General features: G+C 38.5%; 1 protein-coding gene and 1 pseudogene across 3 annotated transcripts in view; one reads left to right on the top strand and one right to left on the bottom strand.

Annotated features, from left to right (window-relative positions):
* Nucleotides 1–4,297: 4,297 nt before the first annotated feature.
* DCDC2 (doublecortin domain containing 2) overlaps nucleotides 4,298–23,910 on the top strand; it is a 161,000-nt gene continuing 141,387 nt past the window's right edge. The window contains exons 1-3 of one of the 3 annotated variants that reach the window (XM_015595130.2): nucleotides 4,298–4,429; nucleotides 5,060–5,425; nucleotides 8,875–8,929. In XM_015595130.2, coding sequence (XP_015450616.1) covers nucleotides 5,133–5,425; nucleotides 8,875–8,929 — 348 coding nt within the window. In that variant the 5' untranslated portion in view covers nucleotides 4,298–4,429; nucleotides 5,060–5,132. Of the gene's footprint in view, nucleotides 4,430–4,478; nucleotides 4,723–4,812; nucleotides 5,426–8,874; nucleotides 8,930–23,910 lie in introns of those variants that run through there. The other 2 variants (XM_006919428.3, XM_025051913.1) reach the window with 2 other exon arrangements.
* Nucleotides 11,255–11,373, bottom strand: LOC112485970 (annotated as a pseudogene).

Genomic DNA, 23,910 nt, shown 5'->3' on the forward strand with positions numbered 1-23,910 from the left:
CCATATATGAACACATATTGCATCTAACACAGTGCTAGGCATGTCATAGTTGCTATGATACCTCCCTTCTGCCTTCTTCCTTTATGTTCGTACATTTAACAGATATTTACTACCTGCCTTAGCCATTATAGTAAGTGCTTGAAGATCCATGTAAGACAGTATTTCCATTTGCAACACAGAGAAAATAGAAGCCTCCTGTGTGAATTATCTTCTCTTTCTCTCTGCCTCTAAACTTGCCATTTTAATGTTGGGCTTACAGATCATGCCCTAGTGAACGGCCATTTTTTTTCACTGATATCAAATCTCCTAACATAAAGCTGTATATGTTTTTCAAAGGAAAAAAATAATACTTAGAGAATTGTGATATTTGGTTTATGTAGGATTTAAAGATAAATAGGCATAGGTTTTCCTAGCGTTTGGATTATGACAGAAAGCAATATAAAAAATAAAAGAAGTTTCAATGTTTATTGTTTCAGGAGATTGTGATTACTCATCTCATACTCTGTATGGCAATAAATTGACTAAAGTAGGAAACTATTAATTTTTATTATTCTTAACTCCTTAGTCATGTGGCAATGTACAGAACAGCATTTTTGCTGAGCTCTAAACCAAAGTAGGGATAGTGGGGATAATGAGAAGAGGAAGGCTTAAGACATGTTAAGCAAGTAGAATCTATATGATTTAGTTGTATAGAGGAGATGAAGATGTTCTCGCTTACAGCCACTTTTCAGCACTTTAGATACAGCTAGCTGGGGTAGGCAACCCAGTTCATGGATATGAAGAACAGTTTAGCCATTACCAGAAGCAATGGTGTTAACCTGACAAGAGGCATCATGGCCTATTAGAAACAGTCACCATTATCCAAGTGTGTATCCAGGAAACACAGTCTCAAGAAGCTGAAGTTCTTGATCTTTCTGAAATTGAGATACGAACAATTGGTAGAATTGTAAAGGTGATAACGTTCTTTAAGGGAAACTAGCAGAATATGTCCCACATTTCATAAATATCTCAATAGCCTTGAAAGACGGTGGAAACTCAATGCTGGTAAGAGAGCCTGCTTTCCTATGTGGGTGCTTTCCTCTGCATCCAGCTGGCATTTTCCGTCTAAAGCTAAGCAGTCAGTTTTAGAATCTCTTTAGTTGCCAGTATTTTTTTATCCGCTGATCTGAAAATATGCTTTATTCTAGAGGAGCAGTTTCTAATTTTTTTTGAAGTGTTTTCTTAATTTTTAAACTTAATATGTTTTGCATTCATTCACTCATTAAATGATTATTCAGTACTTAAGATGTGTCAGCCTCTTTGCTAGGCACTGGTGATACATTGATGAATAAAATGAACACAGTCCTTTTTCTTAGGGCATTTATACATATAAACATATAATTCTACAAAGATTAGAGTATACAAAGATGTAATTAAACATAAAGATTTATAATTATAATATGAACTATGGAGAAAAAAATATATAATATGTGCAGGGCTATTCTAATCTGGGGAAGGAGATAGAGAAAGCTTTCCTGGGGAAATGGCATTTAAGTAGGAGCTTGAAGTATTAGTTGGAAAGAGCCACATAAGTGGTAAAGGAGCAGAAGGGGCCAGAAAGTATGTCCAAAGGAATATTCAAGCAAACGGAAAGATAAATCTTGACTTTGGAAAGCCGTAGAGAGAGTCATATAAGAGGAGATGGGTTAAAGCAGTAAGGGCTTTGTAATCAGTGCTGATGTTGGATTTCATCTTAAGAAAATTGGAATGCATTTGAAGAGTTTTAAGCTGGAAAGTGACACAAATAGATTTGTTGTTTCATCAGTCTTTCAGGCTGGCTGTTCTGTGGAAAATGAAGAGTAGGGAAGCAAAATTTGAGGCAGGGTGACCTTTTAAGGGATGATACTGCCTTGAATTCAGAAAGTAGAAATGGATTTGGAGATAAACGAATAGATTCAAGAAATATTCAAGAGGTAGAATTGACAGAATTAGGTGATTGACTGAAGAACCCTCATAAATACAGGGTGCAATGTGGTCTGCTATCAGTGCAGTATTATATTAAAATAATTATTATTTTGGCAGAAAAATATAATTGGAAGCATTTCAGAGATTTACTTAGGCTCTTGAGGAAATGCCGAATATCTTTATGGTATTATTTTTAATGCACAGTAAAACTTTAAGAATCCTTTTTTTGCCACATCTCACTCTCCACGTCTTTCACACACTTAGGAAGAAACTTAAAAACAAAACTCTCGTCTCTTATTCATTCTATGTGTGTTATCAAAAGTCCCCCAGCATCTATCCGAAGTGGATTCTCATTGTACCTCAGTTCTTCATGATCAGAGTTTATCTAACCTTTCCAGCATCTGAAATCCTCCCTTTGCTCAGTGTTGGGAGGTTGCATAAGAGAGAAGAGCTCAAAACAAATTCGGCAAGCAAAAGCAGCAGAAAGTTGCAAAAATATGGCTATTTTTGTTGCTGTTTCTCTGCTGCACTTAAAATGTTTTCTGTGAGGAAGTGAAATGTGTATATTCCAGTTTTGAACAAATGGATAGATGGGAGGCCATTTATGGAGATTAGGGAACATAGGAAAAAGATTTTGAGGAAAAGATGAGATCATGTGAACATTTTGAGTCTAGGCTGCCTTTTAGATCGTCTAGGAGAGCTGTCCTGGAGCAATGGTGGGCTGAGAGCTGCCTTGTACTGCCTTACAAAAGTCAATTGTTAAATTTTTGAGAATTTTAAACATAGTCATTATTAAAAATTAAATTGTATAAATGTACAATTAAATATCTAAATATGTTACATTAAAAAACAGATACTCATCACCACCTACATTTTTACTCTTATTTATGAGGTTATATATATGGTGCAAATACTATCTCACAGCATGCTGCGTACATTTCTTGCCTTTAGTGGTGTCAGATTGGTAGCTGGAAATCAGCCATATTTGTAGTATTTAAACTACAAAGGTGGCAAATGCTATGAATCAAGGCCTTTCCCAACCTGAAAACCAGTAGTTAAACATTTATCACTACATCACTGGATAAATTTGTCTGGGCTCTGGAGACAAATCTTAGCTGGAAATGCTGTTGTGGGAGTTATCAGAATATAGATGTGGGGTGGCTTCATGGACCGGCAACAGGGCCCTACACTAAACAAGGACCGGGTGGGTCCTTGGTTTAATGCTCTGCTGGCACCATCTTAAAATTCTTAATTTTCAAACAAGGGGACATGTGTTTTCATTTTGCACTGGGCTGGTCTTGGTTGTAGAGAATATGAGCTGTTATGAGGGTTGCTTGATTTACTGCTTTCCATCTCTCAAAAAAAGTATTTTGTTTCATTCACCTGCCGGGTAGAGCATTTGCACAGATATGTTCTCCATACATTTCTTCAACCAGTGTATCTTCACAACCAGTTCATAAAATTTCCTTCTTCTAGTTTTGCCATAATGTTTTCTTTGCTCTTCTTTTGAAAACTGTTAACTTTCAATGCATAAATACTTTAAGTAACTTTAATAAAGATCTTTCTATCCAGTTTGCAGTGTCCCACACACTCACTGACTTTTCAGTTTGCTATCACATGGCAGTTAAAGCGATTTCCAGAATCACAGAGGACTGGGTTTGAATTTTTGCTGTGACCTGAGGCAGGTTTCTTTGGTTTCTCTACATCTGTTTCCTCATCTGAGAAGAGAATGTTATTTACCTGAGAAGGTTATCATAAACATCAAATTTGCACATGACACATAGTAGCAAGGTCGCAGAAGGAATAAATAGAACGCTGGCAGAGATGAGCTGGAAGATTCCAACTTTTTAAAAAGAATTTTCCTGGTCCCATAATATGTATGTCCCAGAGTGAATTGGCTAAATCACCTCTTCGTATTCTCAAACTTCTCTTCCCTATCTTATACACTCATCTAATCTACACACACAGCATGGATATGGGCCCTTGGGCACAGATAGCCATATAGCCATTAAGCCTTATTGAGGCTATGAAAAACTCTTTTCTCAACATAAAGCTAGGCATGCGGTAAGGACTCAAAATACTTCAGGCTATTCTCTTCACCACTGTATCCCCAGCTCCTACCTAGCACAGTGCTTGGCACACACTTGGAGTCCATTTATAAGATGCCCGCACAATAATGCCACAGGGCTTCCCTTCAGCCCCCAAACCTCTCTACTTTTTTCTACCCTAGGCAGCGGCAAAGCCCAGGGGCCCAGGCGCGCGCCAGGCCCAGTTCACGAACCCTGCTCCCCGCGCGGCTGCAGTTGCTATGGAAACGGCGGGACCTAACAACTCCATTCCCCGCGGGGTGAGTCGGGCCCTCGGAGGCGACGGCAGCGGCAGGAGCAGCGGGAGCGACGCGCGGCGCAGCCGAGGTCACCGCGGAGCCAGCAGAGCCCCCGCCCCGCCCGGCGCCCCAACACTCCCCCACGGGCCCCGAGCGTCGGTAGGGACCCCTCGTGGCCCCGCCCGGGCTCTCCTGCGCGCGCCGCCCGCCGTGTTGAGACTGTGCCCCCGAGAGCTTGGCCGCCGGGCGCGGACCATGGGGAGGGGCGAGGAGTCCCGGACGCCCCAAGTCTCCTGTCTCTCAATGTACCTTAGACGTTCTTTTGTCGGCAAAGAAGAATTTGGGCAATTCCAGCCAGAATCTTAATTGCTTTAATTTGGGAGATTTAGAGGCGAGGGAGCAAGGAGAGAAGAGAAAATAAAGCCTTTTGCAAAGAGCCACACAAACATGATGTGAGAAATTGAGTTTCATCATCTTTTAAACATGTGTGTGTGTGTGTGTGCGCGCGCACGTGTCCGCGTGTGTCTCCCACCTTTCCTTCCCGCGCCCACGCGGCCCGCGAGTGTAAAGCGCTGCTGCTGTCCCAGGTGGTCACACCTGGACTGCCCGGCGCGTGAGAACAGGGGCGGTGCGCACGGCGGGCGCTGATTGGCCGTGCGGACCCCAGTGAAGTGCTTGATCGTGCACCGTGAGCCCTGCCGCCGTGGGGGTCTCCACGGGGCGCACGCCTGGCGCTCGGCCGTTGCTCGCTGTGACCCGTGGTTTGTCTGTTTCCTGTCCTTTCGGCAGGTGAATCATCGTGTGCGGTGAGGCAGCGGGGCAGCGCGGCCCCTGAGCGCAAGCCAGCAGCGTCGGCGAGAGGATGAGTGGCACCGGAGCCAGGGCCGGGCACCGCGCCCAGCCGGTGGTCAAGAGCGTGCTGGTGTATCGTAACGGGGACCCCTTCTTCGCGGGGCGCCGCGTAGTCATTCACGAGAAGAAGATGTCTAGCTTCGACGTCTTCCTGAAGGAGGTCACGGGTGGCGTCCAGGCTCCCTTTGGGGCCGTCAGGAACCTCTACACTCCGCGGACCGGGCACCGCATCCGGAAGCTAGACCAGATCCAGAGCGGAGGCAACTACGTGGCTGGGGGCCAGGAAGCTTTCAAGAAAATAAAGTGAGTCGGTCGATCCCACCACCCACCATTTCAGGGTGCGTGAAGTTGTGCGATTGGAATCAGGACCCAAACCTCAGGGAGTCGAGGGGCTGTGACTGTGCGGGTTGATTCCTCTCTAAGCCCCCGCAGCAGCTGGGGTTAGAAGTTGAAAGCTTGACTGGAGGAGTTTCACTTGTATAGCAGTAAGAACAGACTTAAAATTGTGTATAAGAAACAGGAATCCTAAAAAAAGAGAAATGACCAAACTGATACTTGAGTATTTTCTGTTTTATCTCTTTCCTCTTTTTTGCTTTTCCTCCTCTTTTTTCTTGGAACTCGTCTTTTTAGTTAAAATCATTTTAAAGTATTGGATACTATATAATCACCAGAGGATAAAACTGCTCTCTGCAATCTCCCTCCTCCCCACCCCCCCACACACACTGTTTAAATTTTTTCAACTTTTCGTTCCAAGTAGAACTGACCACGCCCCACTGTGACCCACCTACCACCCTCTGCATGTTTAAGCTATTGACATAATGCTTGGAAAAGTTTATTGACTTACTGTATGTCTACATGTTTGTTTCTCGGTACCTAGTAGCTGGACCGTCAAAGACAGGGGTCATTATTGTGGCTCATCCCGAGTTCCTGGCAGAGAAGTCACTCAGAATAGGTGTTCAGTGAATTAGCAAACTGTGCTTAGGTCTGTGAAGGGAACAAAGAAGAACAAGATATGACTCCTTGTCTTTCTTCAAGAGTTCATAGTCTAACAGGAGAAAAACTACATGCACACCAGTAATTTTAACGTAGAGTACAAAGGAATAAGTGCAGTTAGAAAAAATTAAAATTATGTGGGAGTTCAGAGTTGACAGATTATTTCTGGAAGGGGTGGGTATTGTAGGACAGGTAGAATTTAATAGTCCACAGGTTTTCTTTACAGCTTTATGGAGATATAGTTCACATAGCATAAACTTCCCCCATTTCAGTGGGTTTTAGTGTGTTCACGGAGTTGTGCAACCATCACCACAAACTAATGTTAGAACATTTCCATTACTCTTGTACCTCCTAGTTTCCCCTTCTCCCCATCCTCTGGTAACAAATAATCTACTCTGTGTTTCTATGGATTTGTCTATTCTGGACATTTCATATAAATGGAATTATACAACACCTGGCCTTTTGTGTTTCTGTATTCTTTTACTTAGCATAATATTTTCAAGGCTCATCCATGTTGTAGTATGTATATCAGTACTTCATTCTTTTTATTGTTAAATAATATTCCATGGTATGGCTATACCTCGCTTTGTTTATCCATTAATCAGTTGATGGATATTTGGGTTGTTTCACTTTTGGCTGTTATGAATAATGCCAGATAATCTTTTTATGAGAGGTAAGGGATGCATTAGAATTTAGTTTTCCCTTCCTTGAAACCTCCTTTAGTATGCTTTGTCTAACTTCATAGAAAGGAACTAGATGAAACTGTGCCTCAGAGAAACTTAGAACTTAAAACTGAAAATCAGGAGACTTGAGAGTGAGCTGTTTATTAGCTCCTTGGGCAACCCTCTTGACTCAGCTGGTTAGTTTCCTAATACAGAAGAGGAACATTCCTACCTCACAGGGTTGTGATAAAAGTAAATGCTATGGATGTGAACATTGTTTTGTAAACACCAAAATGTTACATACATGTAAAGCATTTCTGTGTCTACTTCCTTTTACCATTTACTTTATTTTTTATTAAATAATTTCTATATAAAGCAATTTCATGGGAATGGAAATCTGCTTCAGAATCTGTTAACGGTTCAAAATTATAGACCCACTTTTGTAATTCATATTCTCTTTTGTTTATTTGGCACTACCAACTGAAAAGATAAAAACAGGTACAGTTCCAACCCAAACAGAAAGTGCACTTCGAAATTATTCTTTATATATGTATAAGAGATTAGCATGGTTATTTTTGCTTTTAATTCATACACACACAAAATCGAGCTTCTTATAACAGTGTTCATGGTTAGTTTTCCATGTGACAGATGAATAGTTATTTATTTGTGTTAAAGTAATTGTATCTATGGTTAGAATGATAGAAGCCAAGATTTAAATCCTGAATATATTTTAAGTTTAGCTGTTGTAAGTTTATAAAACAAATAAAGCAACTGGCAGAACCAAAAAAAGCCCAAAAGATATCAAGGGTAATTTGTGTCATTTAGTGCCTAAATGATGTTGGGAAAGATAGCAGTGGTGGAAAAATATTTTTCAAATGAAAATGATCACTTCTTGAATTGATTTTAAAGACTTTTTTCTAATATTTTTGAAACCATAATTAAACTCAGGTAGCTATTAAACCTTTATTTTATAGCAGAAAATTCGAGATAGTTATTGTCTTTCTGCATTTTTGGAAGTCGACTCTACTGAATTAATCTTGTTGATCTGAAATCACTTTCCTGCGCATGACAGAATGTTTTTTTTTTTAAATGTCAAATCAGTCCTTGCAGATTTGTAAAAGAGCCATTTATTGCTATAACGAAGGAGTATTTGCACTATCTTATGTAAATACTGTTGATGTAAGGGAAACATGATAATTTTCAGAGGTATGCATTAACTAAAACATGCTATCCATAAAAGCAAACAACATTAATAAAACATATCCATAATTAATTGAATATAAACTTTTTTTGGCAACTCAGCAATTATGGTAGCTAAGGCAGAAAATCTATCTTTCTATCTAAGGTTGTAAATTAAAGGCTAGATTTATACTTATTTTTATATTAAAGCATTTATTTAGCATCTTCTATGTATGAAGCACGGTGGAACTAGATCACAGTGATGGACTTATAGCCTGCAGTTGACAAAGGTATAACATTTTCAGATTGTGCTTATGCTACAGCTAAAGAATTATCACTAGTTAATATCTGTAGCAAACAGTAATGGAATAATAGGGGTCTCTAGAGGTTAACTAGTCTACCCATCTGTCTGTTAGCTGAGCCAATGCCTAAACCATCCCACATGGCTGAGCACCTCTGTATTATTAAAGTGCTCTCAGAGGGAAAAAGATTTCCCAGCCTTTCACAGTTGTTACTCTAATGCATGCTATCAGTACTTTTTTTTTGACCTGAAGTCTGTGATTAATGGAACTGTTAAGCAGCTTCGCACACAAACCACTCTTTATATTAAAATTGATATAAGAATTAGAAATGCCATTTATAGTAACCAGCTAAACATTGTGGGGAAAAAATGTTCCCCAACAGAAGTATAAGACTTTCAATGAAGTTTAGAGGTTTGGAGTAGAAATGTGTCAACTCTGGTTGGTGATGCCGAAAGCAGTTTCTACTACAATAGTTGCTTTTAATAAGTAATTATTGATTTTTGTTTTAGGCTTAAGTATTTCCTATGGCTTGCTTTTTAATAATTTTTAAAAAGAAATTTATACAACTGACTCAAACACAATAAAAGAAACCTTTATTGTTTTTTTCCTCCCCCAGTTACTTGGACATAGGCGAAATCAAGAAAAGACCAATGGAGGTTGTTAATACAGAGGTAAAGCAAATAATATTTTGAAGGTTCAAATAAATAACTGTCATTTTTGTGTTATGCTGTGTTTAGAGATTCAGATGTCATTTTAATCAACAGTTGAATTGTCTAATGTATATAAATGGAACATTATATGTTTTAAGGTGAAAATAACTTTTTCTTTGGATCATTATCAGAAATGAAGAGTCTGAGTAGGTGTCTTATACATGTAGGATTAGATTCGACATGTTCTTATTTTTCCATTTTCTAGTTATGGGTTCTTTGGTTGAAATCCATAGGAATTTTCTGTCAAGTGGGAAGGAATTCTGAGCAATCTTTGCCAAATCTTTGCCAAAACTATATCCAATCTTTGCCAAAACTATATCCAATCTTTGCCAAAACTATATCCCCTGTCCTAACTTGCTTCTGACAGCCCTGTGTCTGATATAGCCAGGATTACCCTGACTGCCCCTGAGGCTTTCAAAAGACCTCGTCGAACTTTCCATGATGTCAGAAGAACACTTCTTTTAACTTGCATTAAAGTTCACTTGAGCATAGTACCCAAAAACTTGCATGAAGTTTGGAAAGGAGTGTGGTGAAATAGAGATTCAGAACACCACATTCTACAGAGCTTCTGAATCCCTAGTGGAATTTTCAGATATTCTGTAGGACATATTCCTTAGTTTTTGGATGAAAAATTAGAGTAAAACAAAGTTCAGGCAACAGCCTTAAACATCCCAGTGAGACAGGGAAAATTATAGTTAAACTCAGACTGGGACTCTGTTCACAAATTTCCCCTCTTCCTATTTTGAACCCCATGTAAACAAGCATTTCCAAGGGTAACTTCTGCTAGGCAAGAAATGATTGAAGAAGAGGAGTTTTTTCTCATTTGTAGTGCAGAGGCCCAGAAAGACTCCTCAACCCTCACCATTGCCTCTCACTTCATATTTATACCCAGCAGGACCAAATAGGTCTCTGTAGGAAAAAGAACAAACAAACAAACAAACAAAAACCTACATAAGAAAATATTCTAATTGTGCAGTATTTGAAGAATGCGAAGTTAATTTCATAATTCAAATAATTTGTGGAAAGAGATACTAATCCCAGATGTTGTTTAAAATAATTAACATTCTTGTTTGTAAGTTTGGTTTTCAATGTGTGTCAAATTGATTATTAGTGAAAGTGATATGCTTTGGAACTCAAAGTAGACAGAAGTATATATGTTTTAGGTTGTGCTTATGTTACAGCTAAAGAGTGACCTCTGGTTAATATCTGTAGCAAGTAGTAAAAATAAGGACAGATTAATAAATTAATTCTGGATATAATTTTGTTTGAAGGATATACAACTGTTTTAAGTAGGCTACCTTCACGAAATTGGCGATATACCTGAATTTGTGCAATAGAATTTGCGATGTGTAACTTCCAGAAAAAAAATGTGACCATATATTTACTCTGGATTCCAGTATCTTTGATGAAGAGATTGTGCCTGGCAAAATGCAACAAGTGTGCAATAAATTTTTCAAATGTACTTTAAAAAAAAAAAAAGATTATTCTTAGCAATGGAAGCATTCATTCAAGTTAATTTAATGTGCTAATTGTTCTTCCACTTTAAGGCAGTAGCTATTATTATTTTTTTTACTTTGAACCTATGCATGAGCCAAACAGATAAGCTTCTGATTTATGAACATACGTCTTATATGTGTAAAACTCACCCCTTATCTCTAACGAGAAGACTGTATCTCTTTCAGTTTATTTCTTCCTGGTTATTCTCTCCCCTTCTCCTTTCCTCTTCATGCACAGACACTGTAGCTTTTTCATTTATCAAAAAAACAAAGCCTTCCAAAGTGGATAAAAAGAAAGAAATAGAAGAAATCTGGGGATGCAAAGGAAATGGGAAGAAGTGGTGAAAAACTGCTTGTCCATGCCCTTCAGCACCTTCCCCTACCTACCCGGGCCCCATGCTCCCCCACGTGCTCCCCGGAGCCTTCTCTCCCACTATTGTCGGCCTAACCTTTCCTCCCTGTCTAAATAGGCAGTATGCTCTCTTTTCTTACTTTGCATCCCGATTCTTGATGCTCAAGACAGAGACTCTCCTCCTCAAAAGTCTACACCATTGTCTTACCCAGAGTCTGCTCTGAGCAAGGGGATCCTACTTTCATTGCCAGAAAGGCGGGGTTTGGGTTCCTGGCATCCCGAAAGGGAACTCTGAATGTATTTTCCCATAGAGACATCACTTTAACTGTTGGTTCTCCAGTATTAATACCGCTGTCTTAGGTAGAGCACAAGTTAGAAAGACCTGTGGGCTGCCCTGAGAACCTAACTATTGTGCGTGTAATTTTTTTTTTTTATTAACGCCTACAGCAGCTGGTATTCCTAGGTGGTCTCCCATCCAAATACTAACCAGGCCTGACCCTGCTTAGCTTCCGAGACCAGACAAGATTGGGCACATTCAGAGTGGCATGGCTGTAGACGATTGTGTGTGTAATTTTTACTGTGGAGACGTACCTCTCCCTTTTCCACAGCTGATTTACAACCCAACTTTTAGAATTCAGTAAGTTTTTAAGTTAGAGGAATATCAAATGTGACAAACGTAGCCAGTGAATGCATTCCTTCCCTCTTCCCAGAGCACCCTCACCCAAGTCCAGACTTCGATTTAGCTACGTAGATAGTTAATAATTTAGACACGAAGGCATCCACTTGCTGACTGCAGGTCATGGTAATTGGATTGTGCATGTCACCTTGACATGCAGAGGTCTTTTGTGGTTCCTGTCACTGTTCTTCTGTTTCATGAAGCTCATCTTTGAAGAGACATCGAAAAGACAGCCAGTCCTATTTCTTTTTCTCTTTGTGCCTGGATTATCAGGACAGAGAAAGGCGGAACTCTAATGGGCCTTTTCCTCTAACCCAGAAGAAGCACATGGTCTTATTTGGCCAATACTCCTGAAAGCAGGAGGAAAAGGAGGGGGTGGATAAAAAGAGAGAAGAAAAAGGAGACAGGAATAAGAAAAATGAAAGGTGACTGGTGATTTGCACCAGCTCTAGTCAGGCAGCACTGTGAGCTCAGAGCAGATTTGCCTTGCCTCTCTCCACACAGGGCTTGCTTCTACTAGTATCCAAATAAAGAGATCTAGATTCCCCTGTACTCTTGCCTCTACTCTTCAGTCACTTCGTATAGCTGTATTTTCATCTTCCTGCTTTCCCTGGATTGTGATGGTTTTAATAGGGTGTTTTTCTCCCTTTCTAACCATGGTATCTCATCTCCTTTGGTTTGTCTTCCCAGCCCTCTCTTTGCCTCCTTCTCCCTCTCCTTTCAGCCCAGTTTCAGATCTGATTCTCCACTTGCACGTTCCAAGTTGCAAGTCTACTCATCAGCTCTCTCTTTCCTTTTTAATGGAAACAGCCCGTGGGAGGCCTCCATCTTGCTCACTGGAAGCCTCTGATCTGCATGGGGACACTTTCTTCTTCCTTTCCAGCCCATGCTGTGCTCTTACCTTTATGCTTTGACTGTGACTTTTGCCTCCTTTCTTCTTTTTTTTTCTACCTTATCTGCTTTTCTTCCACATGATTGATGTTTCTGTTGTTTAGCATGGTAAGCAGAGTGCTGGGAGCAAAAATGAGCAAGATGTGGAGAACATCTCACCTCCAGGAATGTGTAGTCTTGGTGAAAAGACAGATGTATGAATGTCTCTATTACCAGCTAATAAGTGATTCATTTGGATAGGGATTCAATTTAGTTTGTGCTGAGCTGTTTATTTCAAGTGCATTTGACTTTATCATGTTGCAACAAAGCCGTTTGTGAACTCTGCAAATGGAAGCGCCCTTCTGCAACCTGGAATTGTGGATCCCATAGATCACCCCCTACCCTCTGTCTCATTCATGTAGTGAGTCCTTCAGATTGTGATATCCTTAAATAGTTATTTAGAGTGTAAAGTCTGTTTTAATGTGTAAGAGGCCTTGGTACACCCGATTGTATGCAGAGGAGACGTGCCACTTGGCTCACAAACACTTGTGATATGCTGGAAACTGCTAGGAACCAGGCATGAAATGAATCTTTCACTATTCTTGTTCTATGTGCAAAATATGTGTGAAAGGGTCAAAGCCTGTCTCTCTGACAAAAAGAGTGAAAATTGACTTGAGTGGAAAAGAGATGGAGGCCACCTTGTCATTTTTCAGGCTTGGACTATAGACACAGAGCAAGCCAGCTGCAAAGTTAGCAGCGAACAGTGCTTCTCTCGCAGCCATGCAGTGGCTGCAAAAGGCTATGAGGGTCCCCTATTAAAGTGATTAGTGCTTTCTTACTGCTGACACTCCCAGAGCTGCTTTTCTGTTCCCATACTTTCCTGGGGACCTTTAATTGCTAAACTGCCCTCACCTCCTAACAACCCTTAGTTAATCCCCACTGCTCCTAATGTTATCTCGAAAACCATCATCAGTCCAGAACTGATCTATGCTTCCCTTAAACCCTCCTCAGAATCCTTCAGTGAGAACTCAAACCCTGCAGAAGGTGATCCCCTCCTTCCTCTTTCTCAGCAGCATCATTCTGTGCTTTCTCCCAGTGCCATTCGTATCTGTACCAAGTCAGTAAATCTGATTTTGTCAGACAGTGCTTTTGCTCCTATTCCTTGTAGTTTTCAGAAGATGAGGCATTAACATATGCATCAGAATTGTCTATTAGATTGTAAGTCTCTAGGAGGTTTGCTAGTTCTGTATAGTACCTAGCATTAATAGGCTGGTAATCATGTTAATTCTCTATAGTTTTGAATGTTCCTTATCATACAGTTAGGGAGACAACTGTTTGCTTCATGCACGCCTGATTATTCTGCATTTCACATATGGGTGGGATGTCTCAAATAACTCAAAAGTCATCATGGTGACTACCTATTTAGATTTAGTTTCAGGGATAAAATTAGTTGCAGATAAACCTTTCTGTGATACATTTATTGTCTCTAGTATAATTTGGAGCTATATTAAATGAATGCTGTTCACTCAATAATAAGGATTTATTGTGTGCCTGATATGTACCAGGCATTGTCTTTGTCACTTGGGAACCGAACAGTGTGGCCCCAACCTCGTGGAACTTACTAATCTTTAACCTTCCTTGCCTGCTGTTCTATAATTTTTAACTATAACAATATTGATCTTTGTTGCAGAACTTGGTGTAAAGTAAACTTCTTTGATTCAAGAACTATATTGTGAGGGCTATAAACACAGTTTTTGAACTTTATTATTAATAATGGTTCAGAGAATAATGAGACTAACTTTTGATAAGTAATAAATACCTAATTTCTGGTAAGAAATTAGTTCTATTTTCCTGGAGTTATAAACACCTAAATTACTAATTGTAAGCTGAATAACAGCTATGCTAGTCTATCTCCTTATGACCAGGATAAAATTGGCTTGAACCTCCACAACTTAGCCTTTTGAATGTCCAACGTTCTTCCCAAAATTTCTCTGAATTCCTGCAAGGATTATTATATCATGCTCACCTCTTCTTATGAGCTCCTGCTTCCAAAGTATTGATTGGGTCTCGTTCCCCTACAGGTTGTGTCTGTTTAAGACCCCATCAACTCAGAGGTGAAATCCTCCCATCGATGTCCACACAAATACCCTATTCACACAAGTTTGTGTGTGGCGAAATTTATTAGTGGTTTGTCAAAATGGAGTCGGTTTTGTAGGTTGTATACAAGTGTCAACAACTTAAAACTAAATATCAGACTTTCTCAAAAATAGTTTGGTCTTATGTGTCAATTCAGTCTTTGGCCTTACTTCTTGGTCTCCTCTCTTTTACCCTCTGTTTGGCTTTTCTCTGCTTTATTGATTTCTAACACAGAACAATTTAGAGCTTTATTTTGTTAACTTGAATCTTGCTAATCTGTATTCTCAGGGGCAGCAGAAAAGGATAATTTTTACCTCCTTCTTCACATTTATATTTTTTTAAATCAAGGGTCTCTTTGGGCTTACCCTTCTTTTATCTGCTCTTTCTCATCTGCTAGTGGAAGTGCCAATCATAAATGCAATGATAAGCAAGAGAGAACAGAGCGTCATACTCACCTTATTCTAAGTGACCCATCCATGGATAAGTGTGCTATCTATAGTTTCGAGAAGAGCTGCCTTAAAAAGAAATCTGCAAATAAAATCTGCATTAAGACTCCAGTGAATGCCTTCTTGAGGAGTGGAAGCCTCTCATTGGATGAGTCGTCATATCGAATCCTCTTGAATACTCCCTCATTTTAGATGTTCATTTATGGAAAAATCGAATAAATGTTGTTTATTCTAGAAGGGTGGAAACTGCAGGAATACCTTGGAAAGGAGGAGAGAATGGAAGAGAGGTCTTGAAAGCTCACAATTTGCCTTGTCTGAAAAGTTTGTGGGCACATGCGTTGTCCTTCAGGTTGGTTGCTCCTGTAAATGTCTTTAAGGTTTGAATATCATTATTAAAACTTTACATTTCAGTTTAATGATTAGGCATAATCTCTGAGGAAACATACTGTGAGATTTGCTACTTAAAGACTTTTGGTTGGGAATGGGATTCTAGACATTAAATTGGGTGTAATTATTAACCTTACTGCAGAAAGGCATGGGGACATGTGGTTTAACTCACTAATCTTTAGCCTGGGAAATCTGGGTTCAAAGAGGGAACTACGAAAATAGTTAAACTCTTAAATATTTCTTTCTTTAACTTGGGGAAAGATTTCCAGATTATGTTAGTCAGGTTCACTAATTTATTGAAGAATCAAAGAAAATAAAACCCACTTTTGTGAGTTCTTCCAACAATAATTGAAGCCTCTCTCCAGTCTTTTATTTTATGACTTTCCCCTACCTCCCTAATGTAACTGCTAAGTAAGAAGCATTCTTTTAAGGACAGCCAGTTTATATCAGTGGTTATGGTGATTCCAGGTGAGTGGGACCTTGCCAAGGCTCAGTGAAGACAGAGTTTTCTGTTAAGGATAATTGACTATATTTCAGTTTCTTTCACAGTTTCTTATTTTAACTTTTTGTCAATATTGAGCTGTCTGTGTTTGTGTATTTGAACAAGAGTGAGGAGGGTTTATGTCAAACTGGAACTATACTGGTCTAATGTTAAATATCCATTAATAACCGTAATCAACTCTGATCAAAAGTTAAAAGGTTGGTGATTTTAGTTGGTCCATTAACACATATCATGCTTTTGTTCCAAATATCTTACATTCTCTCTATTTGATGTTTAGACATGCTTTTAGGAAATTGAATGTCTATGAAATTGGAAGACATGCAAATTAGAGCATATGTAATTTTGTATTTATAGTAATAAGCTGTTCTAAAGCAATACATAAAATTAATAAACATTTAGAAAATAATTATCAACCTTTTAAGAAAAAAATAGAAAAAGTATATAATAGTTAAATTGCTAGCTAAATGTGTATGTTTAAAAATGCCACTGAAGTATCAAGCTAAACTCAATAAGAAATTTCATCTTTGTCCCCACTAAAATAAAGTCTTTTGTCAATTCCAACAACAACACCTACTGAACAGAGAAGAACTTATTCCTATATCTCATGGGATTCAGAAACACAGATGATGCAATCTTAGAAATATGTAGTATGATTTAAATTCTGCCAAGATTTACCAAGCTTTTTGCTGGACACTTGTGCACTTACTTACTTGAAAATCACTACTTCAATTTGCATTTTAGGATAATTGCTAGAAGGAGTTTTCTGGTGAAATCAAAGAGACTCTTCATTATGGGAATATGATTATTTGCACAAGGTAGGAGTAATAGGAAAACGTGACTAAATAAATAGCAAAGTATAGTCAAAGAAGACAAATTATGCTCAACCATTTGCTGAGTGCTACTCATGCATAATTTCACATTTTATCAAGAATATTTATTAAGAGCCTACTGAATGCAGGCAGTTGGCTAGGTTCTGGACATATGGATATAAAAAGTGCCACTCAGACATTACAAGGTAATTATCACAGGAGGACTCTGAAAAAACTTTAAAAGAAAAGCTACATGAGAATGAATAAAAAGAATGAAAAATAATACTAGAGATTGCTAATTTAAGGGAAGAAAATGATTTATTTAGATTTATTAATTGGCTTCAATGCTTACAAAAATTATGGTGACTAACTCTTCTCCATGACAGCTGGGTTTCAAAAAGGGGGAAACAAAATCGAGCTGTGGTTTGAAGGTTGAAGAATTTAGATCAGATTGAAAGAAAATTAAAAAAAAATAAAAAACTGGTTAATACTTCTAAACACTTACTGAAAGCAAGTGTCATATCTTTTTTTTAAAAAATCTATTTTAAAATATAAATACATTCTTCTGACTTGCATAATTTGACTGTATACCAAGATGGTGGAGATGAATTGAGATTAACTTAACTTTCAAAATGCCCTCTAACCTAAAGGTTTGTGGGTTAGATTGCTGTCAGAACTTTCCTGGGAAGCCCAGAAGGACCACTGCTCAGGTTGTCACTCACTTCCGTGGAGGAGGTGATGTGTGGGAGAAAACTGTGGGAGTGACTGGCAGCAATCCATGTTCGTCCCTTCCTTACATCATGATTTCTTAGGTTTCAGAGAGTTCTACAATGTAAGTAAGCATGTGATGCTGTGATTTGCTGGCACCTCTAGTCAGAATATTAAAAAGAAAACAACAAAATTTGAAGCAACACCATGAAAGTAAAGGATTTGGAGAATATTTCTGTTCTGGAGTGCGGTTTTTGTGTTTAGAACTGAAAGTAGTATGTCCTTCTCGACAGATATAGTAACCATTCCAAAGAGATGTCTCAATTTTTTCCCATGCATTGTTCACCCACAAAAGCAAACCCAGGAGTGTGATATGTTAAAGGAATGAGAGAAGGGAAACTCAGAGAAATTGGTGATAAGAAACAAGCATATAAAGTTATCTGTGATAATACATTGATTTTTGATTAAGATATAGAAACTTGTCAGTTTAGGCAGTTTAAATCTTATTTCTCTCTAATTTAGGAAAAATCTCTCTCTCTCTGCATGTGTGTGTGTGTGTGTGTGTGTGTGTGTGTGTGTGTGTGTGTTTACTCTGAAATGCCTAATTTTGTTTTAAAGATCCAGAGTAGCATAGAGCTGCAGTAAATTCTTGGAATTTTCCTGTTGGGGAGCATTGTGAGAATACTGCTAATGAAACCAAGGACTTGGGCTTCAACCCCATGGAACTCTTAGTTCTGCTAGGTCCCTGGCCCCAGACTGTCCCCCAAACATCCAGTTGTCCTGGTAAGAGTGTATGTGTCATTCAGCTTACATCTATCACCATATTGGAAGAACTATTGAATAGTCTTATCTTTATGTAAAAAATAAAACATATTTCAGTGTACTTAAAATGGATGGATGGAGGCTTTTTTTTTTTTTTTAATGTAGGGCTGTTTATTTGCATTTGATTGATTTCAGCATGCAGTATGAATGTGCATGCCTTAGTGTTTAGCTTGGTCAACAATGAAAATTCCCATTTGTCATCATGAAAGACTCCTTTTTAAGCAGTCAGCCAGATCAGGCTCAGATGTCATCCATGATTACATAGTTTGGATGTTTTGTTTGTTGAAATAAGTTTGATTTTAGCCCACCTGTTAGCTGGGAGCAAAACTTTTAAGTGGTGAGGCCTTGTGGGAGAGAGGAAAATAAATTGACTTGGTATATTTGCAATGTCTAATGTTTAACCTGGAACATTTCTCTCTAGGAAATTTCTACAGGCAGTTTATGCTGCTTTCCCCACCACCCCTCCTCACCTTCTAGTAGTAAGTGTTTTTGAGTTTCAAAGATTTATGGACCTCCAAAGCCATCTTTGCTATTTCAAATTATATAGCTTAATGTAAACTAGGCTGCCAACTTTTGGAAATTGTTATAAAACAAGTCATTTATTATTACCCAAGTTGCATTTTGTTAATTATATACTAATTGATAAAAATCCATATTCACAAACTGTTTTCCTAAATGTGAGCAGATAACTCAATTTCTAGTAGTTCAAGTTTTGCATTAGCTAGTATGGGATTTTCCACAGCTGGTTTTCAAAAGGCACAGTTAAAAAATGATTTGGAGTATCAATTTTTAAATTATATATTTATATTTTTTACTATAACCAAAAGATTATTTTATATGGCTTTTTCAAATATATAGCTTGTTTCTCATGAACGCTCAAATGACTGATATTTAATTTAGTCAAGTGGTATATAGAAATTGGATTAAATTACCTTTCTCCTAACTGGCACTTCCCCTAATCAGATTGCTATTCCCTTGTGTTTTTCCTGTTTCAATTATTTTATCAATAATATTGATTAACTTTGTCTGGCTCGCCTTACCTATTAGTCAACCTAAACACCTACTTGGGTATATATAGCCAATATGATTTGTTGCTGGAAATTTTCAGCATTTTACTTAGTGACTCTTATTTATTTCGAAACTCTTCCCCTCTCCCACTTCTTTAATTCACTTGCTCATATTTATTCATATTCAAATTGTAATTCTCCATCTGTTTAGGAATTCCCTTTGTTCTCTCTTATAGTATCAAGTTAGTGGAGTCCTGTGCATCAAATTTGGCATCAAGTGGACCTGCCCAATGGTTATTATAAAAGTATTCATTCATGGAAAGACAGTCTTGGCTAGCTGTCTGCATTTTAATCTGTGGAAATGTTAGCTTAGCTTGTGTCCCAGACACCATAGGATCACTCTGAATTTTAAAACCATAATGGCAGCCTCCCAGTGACCCTAACAGATTATAGACTATGACTTTGCTTACAGTGTCTCGGGAAGGGGAGTCTAGAGATGAATTGCTGTATGCATCTGCTATTATTTTAGGACTCCTTGAATGTGAGAGTGTTTGACGCTCAAGGGAATGACACTAATCACAAATGTATGGCTTCTTTTGGTAGTAAAAAAATAATATCACATTCTTTTATTGAAATTTTTCTGAGTAACTATTTATGTGCCAGCCATCATGCTAATTAGATTCACAAAGGCAAGGAGTTACAGCCTTTATCAAGCTTGCTGTCTGATAGAGAAGGCAGATCAGCAAACAAGCCGTTATCATGAAGCATGCTGTGTAGGAGAGTGCAGGGGCACAGGGTATTAGAGGGCACTACCACAGACCAGGGAATCCTCACAAGCCTCCTGAAAGAAAAAGCATTTAAGTTGAGACTCAGAGGGGATGAGTAGATATCAGCCAGGCCAACAGGGGGAGGAAGAGTGTTCCAGATAAAGGGAACAGCATGTGCGAACATCTGCAGATGAGCAAATGTGTGGCACATTCGAAAAATATACACAGGTTCTGTTTGGCTGAAGCATCAGAAGACATTGGGATGGAAGGGAGGGTCGGAGATACTTGAGAGATGAAATGGGAAGTAGAAAAGGACCAAGCCACTAAGGATTTTTAAAAAGGAGTTTTGACTTTCCCTTAAAACCGATTGGAAGTTATTGAGGGGTTTTCGGCAGTGAATTGACATGATCAATCTTGCTGCCACAGTAAGTTTGGAGGCCAGGAGACCATTTAATGAAGACGAATGTGGTACTTGTGATGGGAGAGGCTGTGGAGATGGTAGAATGATCAGCTTTGAGAAACAGTACTTAGTGCTTGACTGGATGTGAGAGAAATGAAGAGTCAACAGTTGAGCGAGTCTTGGATTTCTGGCCAGGGCAACTGAATAGATGGTATTGCAGTTCTTTGAGATGGGTGAAACGTTTGTCTTTTGATAATGGTGACAGAAATATATGAAGTGTTAACTCTTTGAACACTGAAACATTGAGCCAACCCAAATTTTGGAAAATGTACAAAACCAGAACTCTTCATGGGTGCATGAGAATGTGTGTTTCTTTAGTGTGTGCTCGATATTGTTCTAGTCATTTTACAAAGATTGTGTGATTTAATCCTCACAGCAACCTTATGAGGTGGGTGGTTATTGTTCTCATTTTATGGAAGAGGAAGTTGGTGGCCAAGACATGGTCCTGCAGAGCTCACAGCCAAGAGGGCCTGCGTGTTAACGTGTATGTTAGTGCCAAGGGCAGCATTTCCTACCAAGTTAACAGAATTAAGTAAAGTGGATCATGTAGTGTCTTTTTCTTCCTGAAAGGGCATTTGGAGAGTGAAGGGATTTATTTATTATATGGATTTATTTATTATACTTTGACTTAGTGGTGATAGGAAGGAGAATATATATAAGGGAGACTAAAAAATAGGAAGTGATTGCAAAAAAGGGGCATAATTTTTTAAATTTTCTTAATATCCTTCCTTAACAAGTCATCATTAATCACAAACTCTTGCCTAGAGTTATTTTAGCTGTATTATTCTCAATTGACTTTGTTTTTTTTTTGCCATTGCTACTATTCCCTATAGGTCAGAATATTTACGCTGAATGTTTCCAACACATTACTTGAAATGGCTTTGGAATGTCTACTTATAAAAGAGTTCCCACAGGGAACCAACAGTCTTTTTATGTGGAAATTTACTATAGAGTGTGAAGAGATTAGAGAATGAGATATTGAGCCAAGAACCATGAATGCTTTAAAAAAAAATTTTATTATCATGTTTACTGTCAACGGGCCATTCATTTCCTTTAGTTATTCTGACCAGATGTTTTGAGTCACAGAGACCATGTTACCAGGCAAACAAAGCAACTTGCAGGATTGGAGGAAGTTCCGGAATAGGGTAGGCATCATACTTTGGAGACAAACTGCATCTTTCCCCCAAGATCTCAGGGTACAAATCACCTGAGCTCTGTGGGCCCCACTTTCTTCATCTGAAATATGGAAATAATAATACCTTTAAAGAATTTCTGTGAAGATTAGAAATACAGAGACATGTACTAAGCCCCTAACATTGTGCCTGATGTATAGTTAGAACTCAGTAAATGAAAAGAATGCTACGTTGCTGCTGATGTTAATAAGAGCTGCGTGATTTGAGTAGTTGGTAAATGGAATAAGACATCGTATTGAATGATTTTGCAGGCTCTGGTCAAAAAGAGAAAATGTGCATGTAAGTACTTGTTCAATTACAAAACCCTCTGCAGATTCCAGGTGATACTTATCACTCTTTCTGACTGGAGTGACCATAGAGTAGATGTTTGATAAGTGGTTAAGATTAATGCATAAACACACAAAAGAGGAAATATTTTAGTAAATAAAATAGCATGTAATAAACTTCTACATTTGAGTGAATCTTGGAGTTTTTCTTCACATATTGAGAGTTTACATCATTTCACAAAGACTGAGATGTAGAGAGAGTAAAAATTACACATGTGATTTAGCTAGGATATTTTCAATAAGCAAAAGAAAATGTCTATGTCTTATTTTAGCAGAAAAGGAATTTTTGAAAATATGTTAGATATCCTTTAAAATATGTTAGATATCCTTTAAAAGCGGTCCCCAACCTTTTTGGCACCAGAAATGGTGCTCCAATGAGAATCTAAAGCCTGATGGTCTGAGGTGGAGCTGAGGCAGTGATGCTAGCACTGGGAAGCAGCTGCAAATACAGATAAATCTTCTCTGGCTTACCCACCACTTGCCTCCTGATGTGCTCCCTGATTCCTAACAGGCCACAGACTGATTATGGTCCACAGCCCCGGGAGTTGGGGACCCCTTCTTTAAAACCTCTGATAGAGCTGAAGAAAGGTCAGAAATGAGCAGTTACAAAGGAGTCAAGGCGGCCACAACCCAGATGATACTGCCATTTACTATCAGCACCATCGAAAAATGGAGACATTCAGCTTCTCAGACACTGCCCCAAACTTTTCATAATGGATATTGCAAGCACTAGCCATAGAGATTGGACTTTGTTGTTAATGATGGCACCACTTTCACCTTCTCTGCTTTGTTGAATCACTAGTACTGGTGTAAAAGCCTTGGGTGGGACTGTTGGGCCCAGCAAAGGTCACGTTCTAATGGCTTAACTGCAGTAGGGCTGATAAAGTGAATATTGGCCTTTTTAACTTCTGTGGGTGGTGGAGGGATCTACTTTCCTCCAAGCTTCATGTGGTGGGAACTCTATTCTAATAGAAAATGCATTCAGATGCTAGAAAGCCCAAATATGCCAAATATTTACACATCCCTTGGTGGTCCAACATTAGCATGTATTTTGTTTCTGCCAAAATCCATGCTGACGTTTTTCAAACCTCTGAAAACATACCTATTTTCTTCTTCAAAAGGAAATTACTCACATTCTCCTTAATTACTACATCTGTTCCAAAGTTCTCTGAGTGATGTCTGTTCTTTTTCTAGTTCTGCTGTTGTCCCATCTCAATATTTTGCAGCCTATATCCTAAACTAAATAATAAGTGTAACTATTATTATATCACATAAGTCAGTGGGGTAAAGGGAGAGAGGGGAAAAGGATGTTAATTATGGACATAATATCCAATATTTACATGACACTGCAAGAAAGGAAATGAGAATCATGAGATTTGAGAATGGTATTCATGACTTTCTTTTCTACTATCCATTCATTTTTCCTTCTTACCTTTAATTAGTACTTCATTTGCTTAGGATTCTAAACTGGTGAGGTAGCCCCAATTTTTGTTCTGGAGGGATCTGAGCTCTTGGTAGTGTTCTCTATATTGAATTGCTGAAGTCTTCCATTAACTTCATTATTTTTAAAATACTATTAAAAAGAGAAACTATACATATGGTTTGTAGAACAATAAAATTGACATCTGTGTACTATATTCAGCTTTAGAAATACAGAACAAATACAGTTAGAGCTCCTCGTGTCTCTCCTCAGTCTCACTTCCTGCTTCTTCCAAATATGTAAACACAATCTTGAATTTTATGTTATCATCCCTTTGCATTTCTCTATGGTTTTACTTCATGTGTATGTAATCCTAAACAATACATAGTTAAGTTTGTAATTTGATGTAAATGGAATCGCACTGTATGTATTCTTTTGCAACGTGCTTTTTTGCTTGACACTGAGTTTTGCAGTATTCACCTGTGTTGTGAGGAGCCGTGGTTTTTTCATTCTCCTTGTGGCACTGTGTTCCTTTTTGTGTATATAATGCTATTTATTCATTTTC

The sequence above is a fragment of the Pteropus alecto genome, unplaced genomic scaffold (assembly GCF_000325575.1).
Source record: "Pteropus alecto unplaced genomic scaffold, ASM32557v1 scaffold25, whole genome shotgun sequence".
Classification (NCBI taxonomy): Eukaryota; Metazoa; Chordata; class Mammalia; order Chiroptera; family Pteropodidae; genus Pteropus; species Pteropus alecto.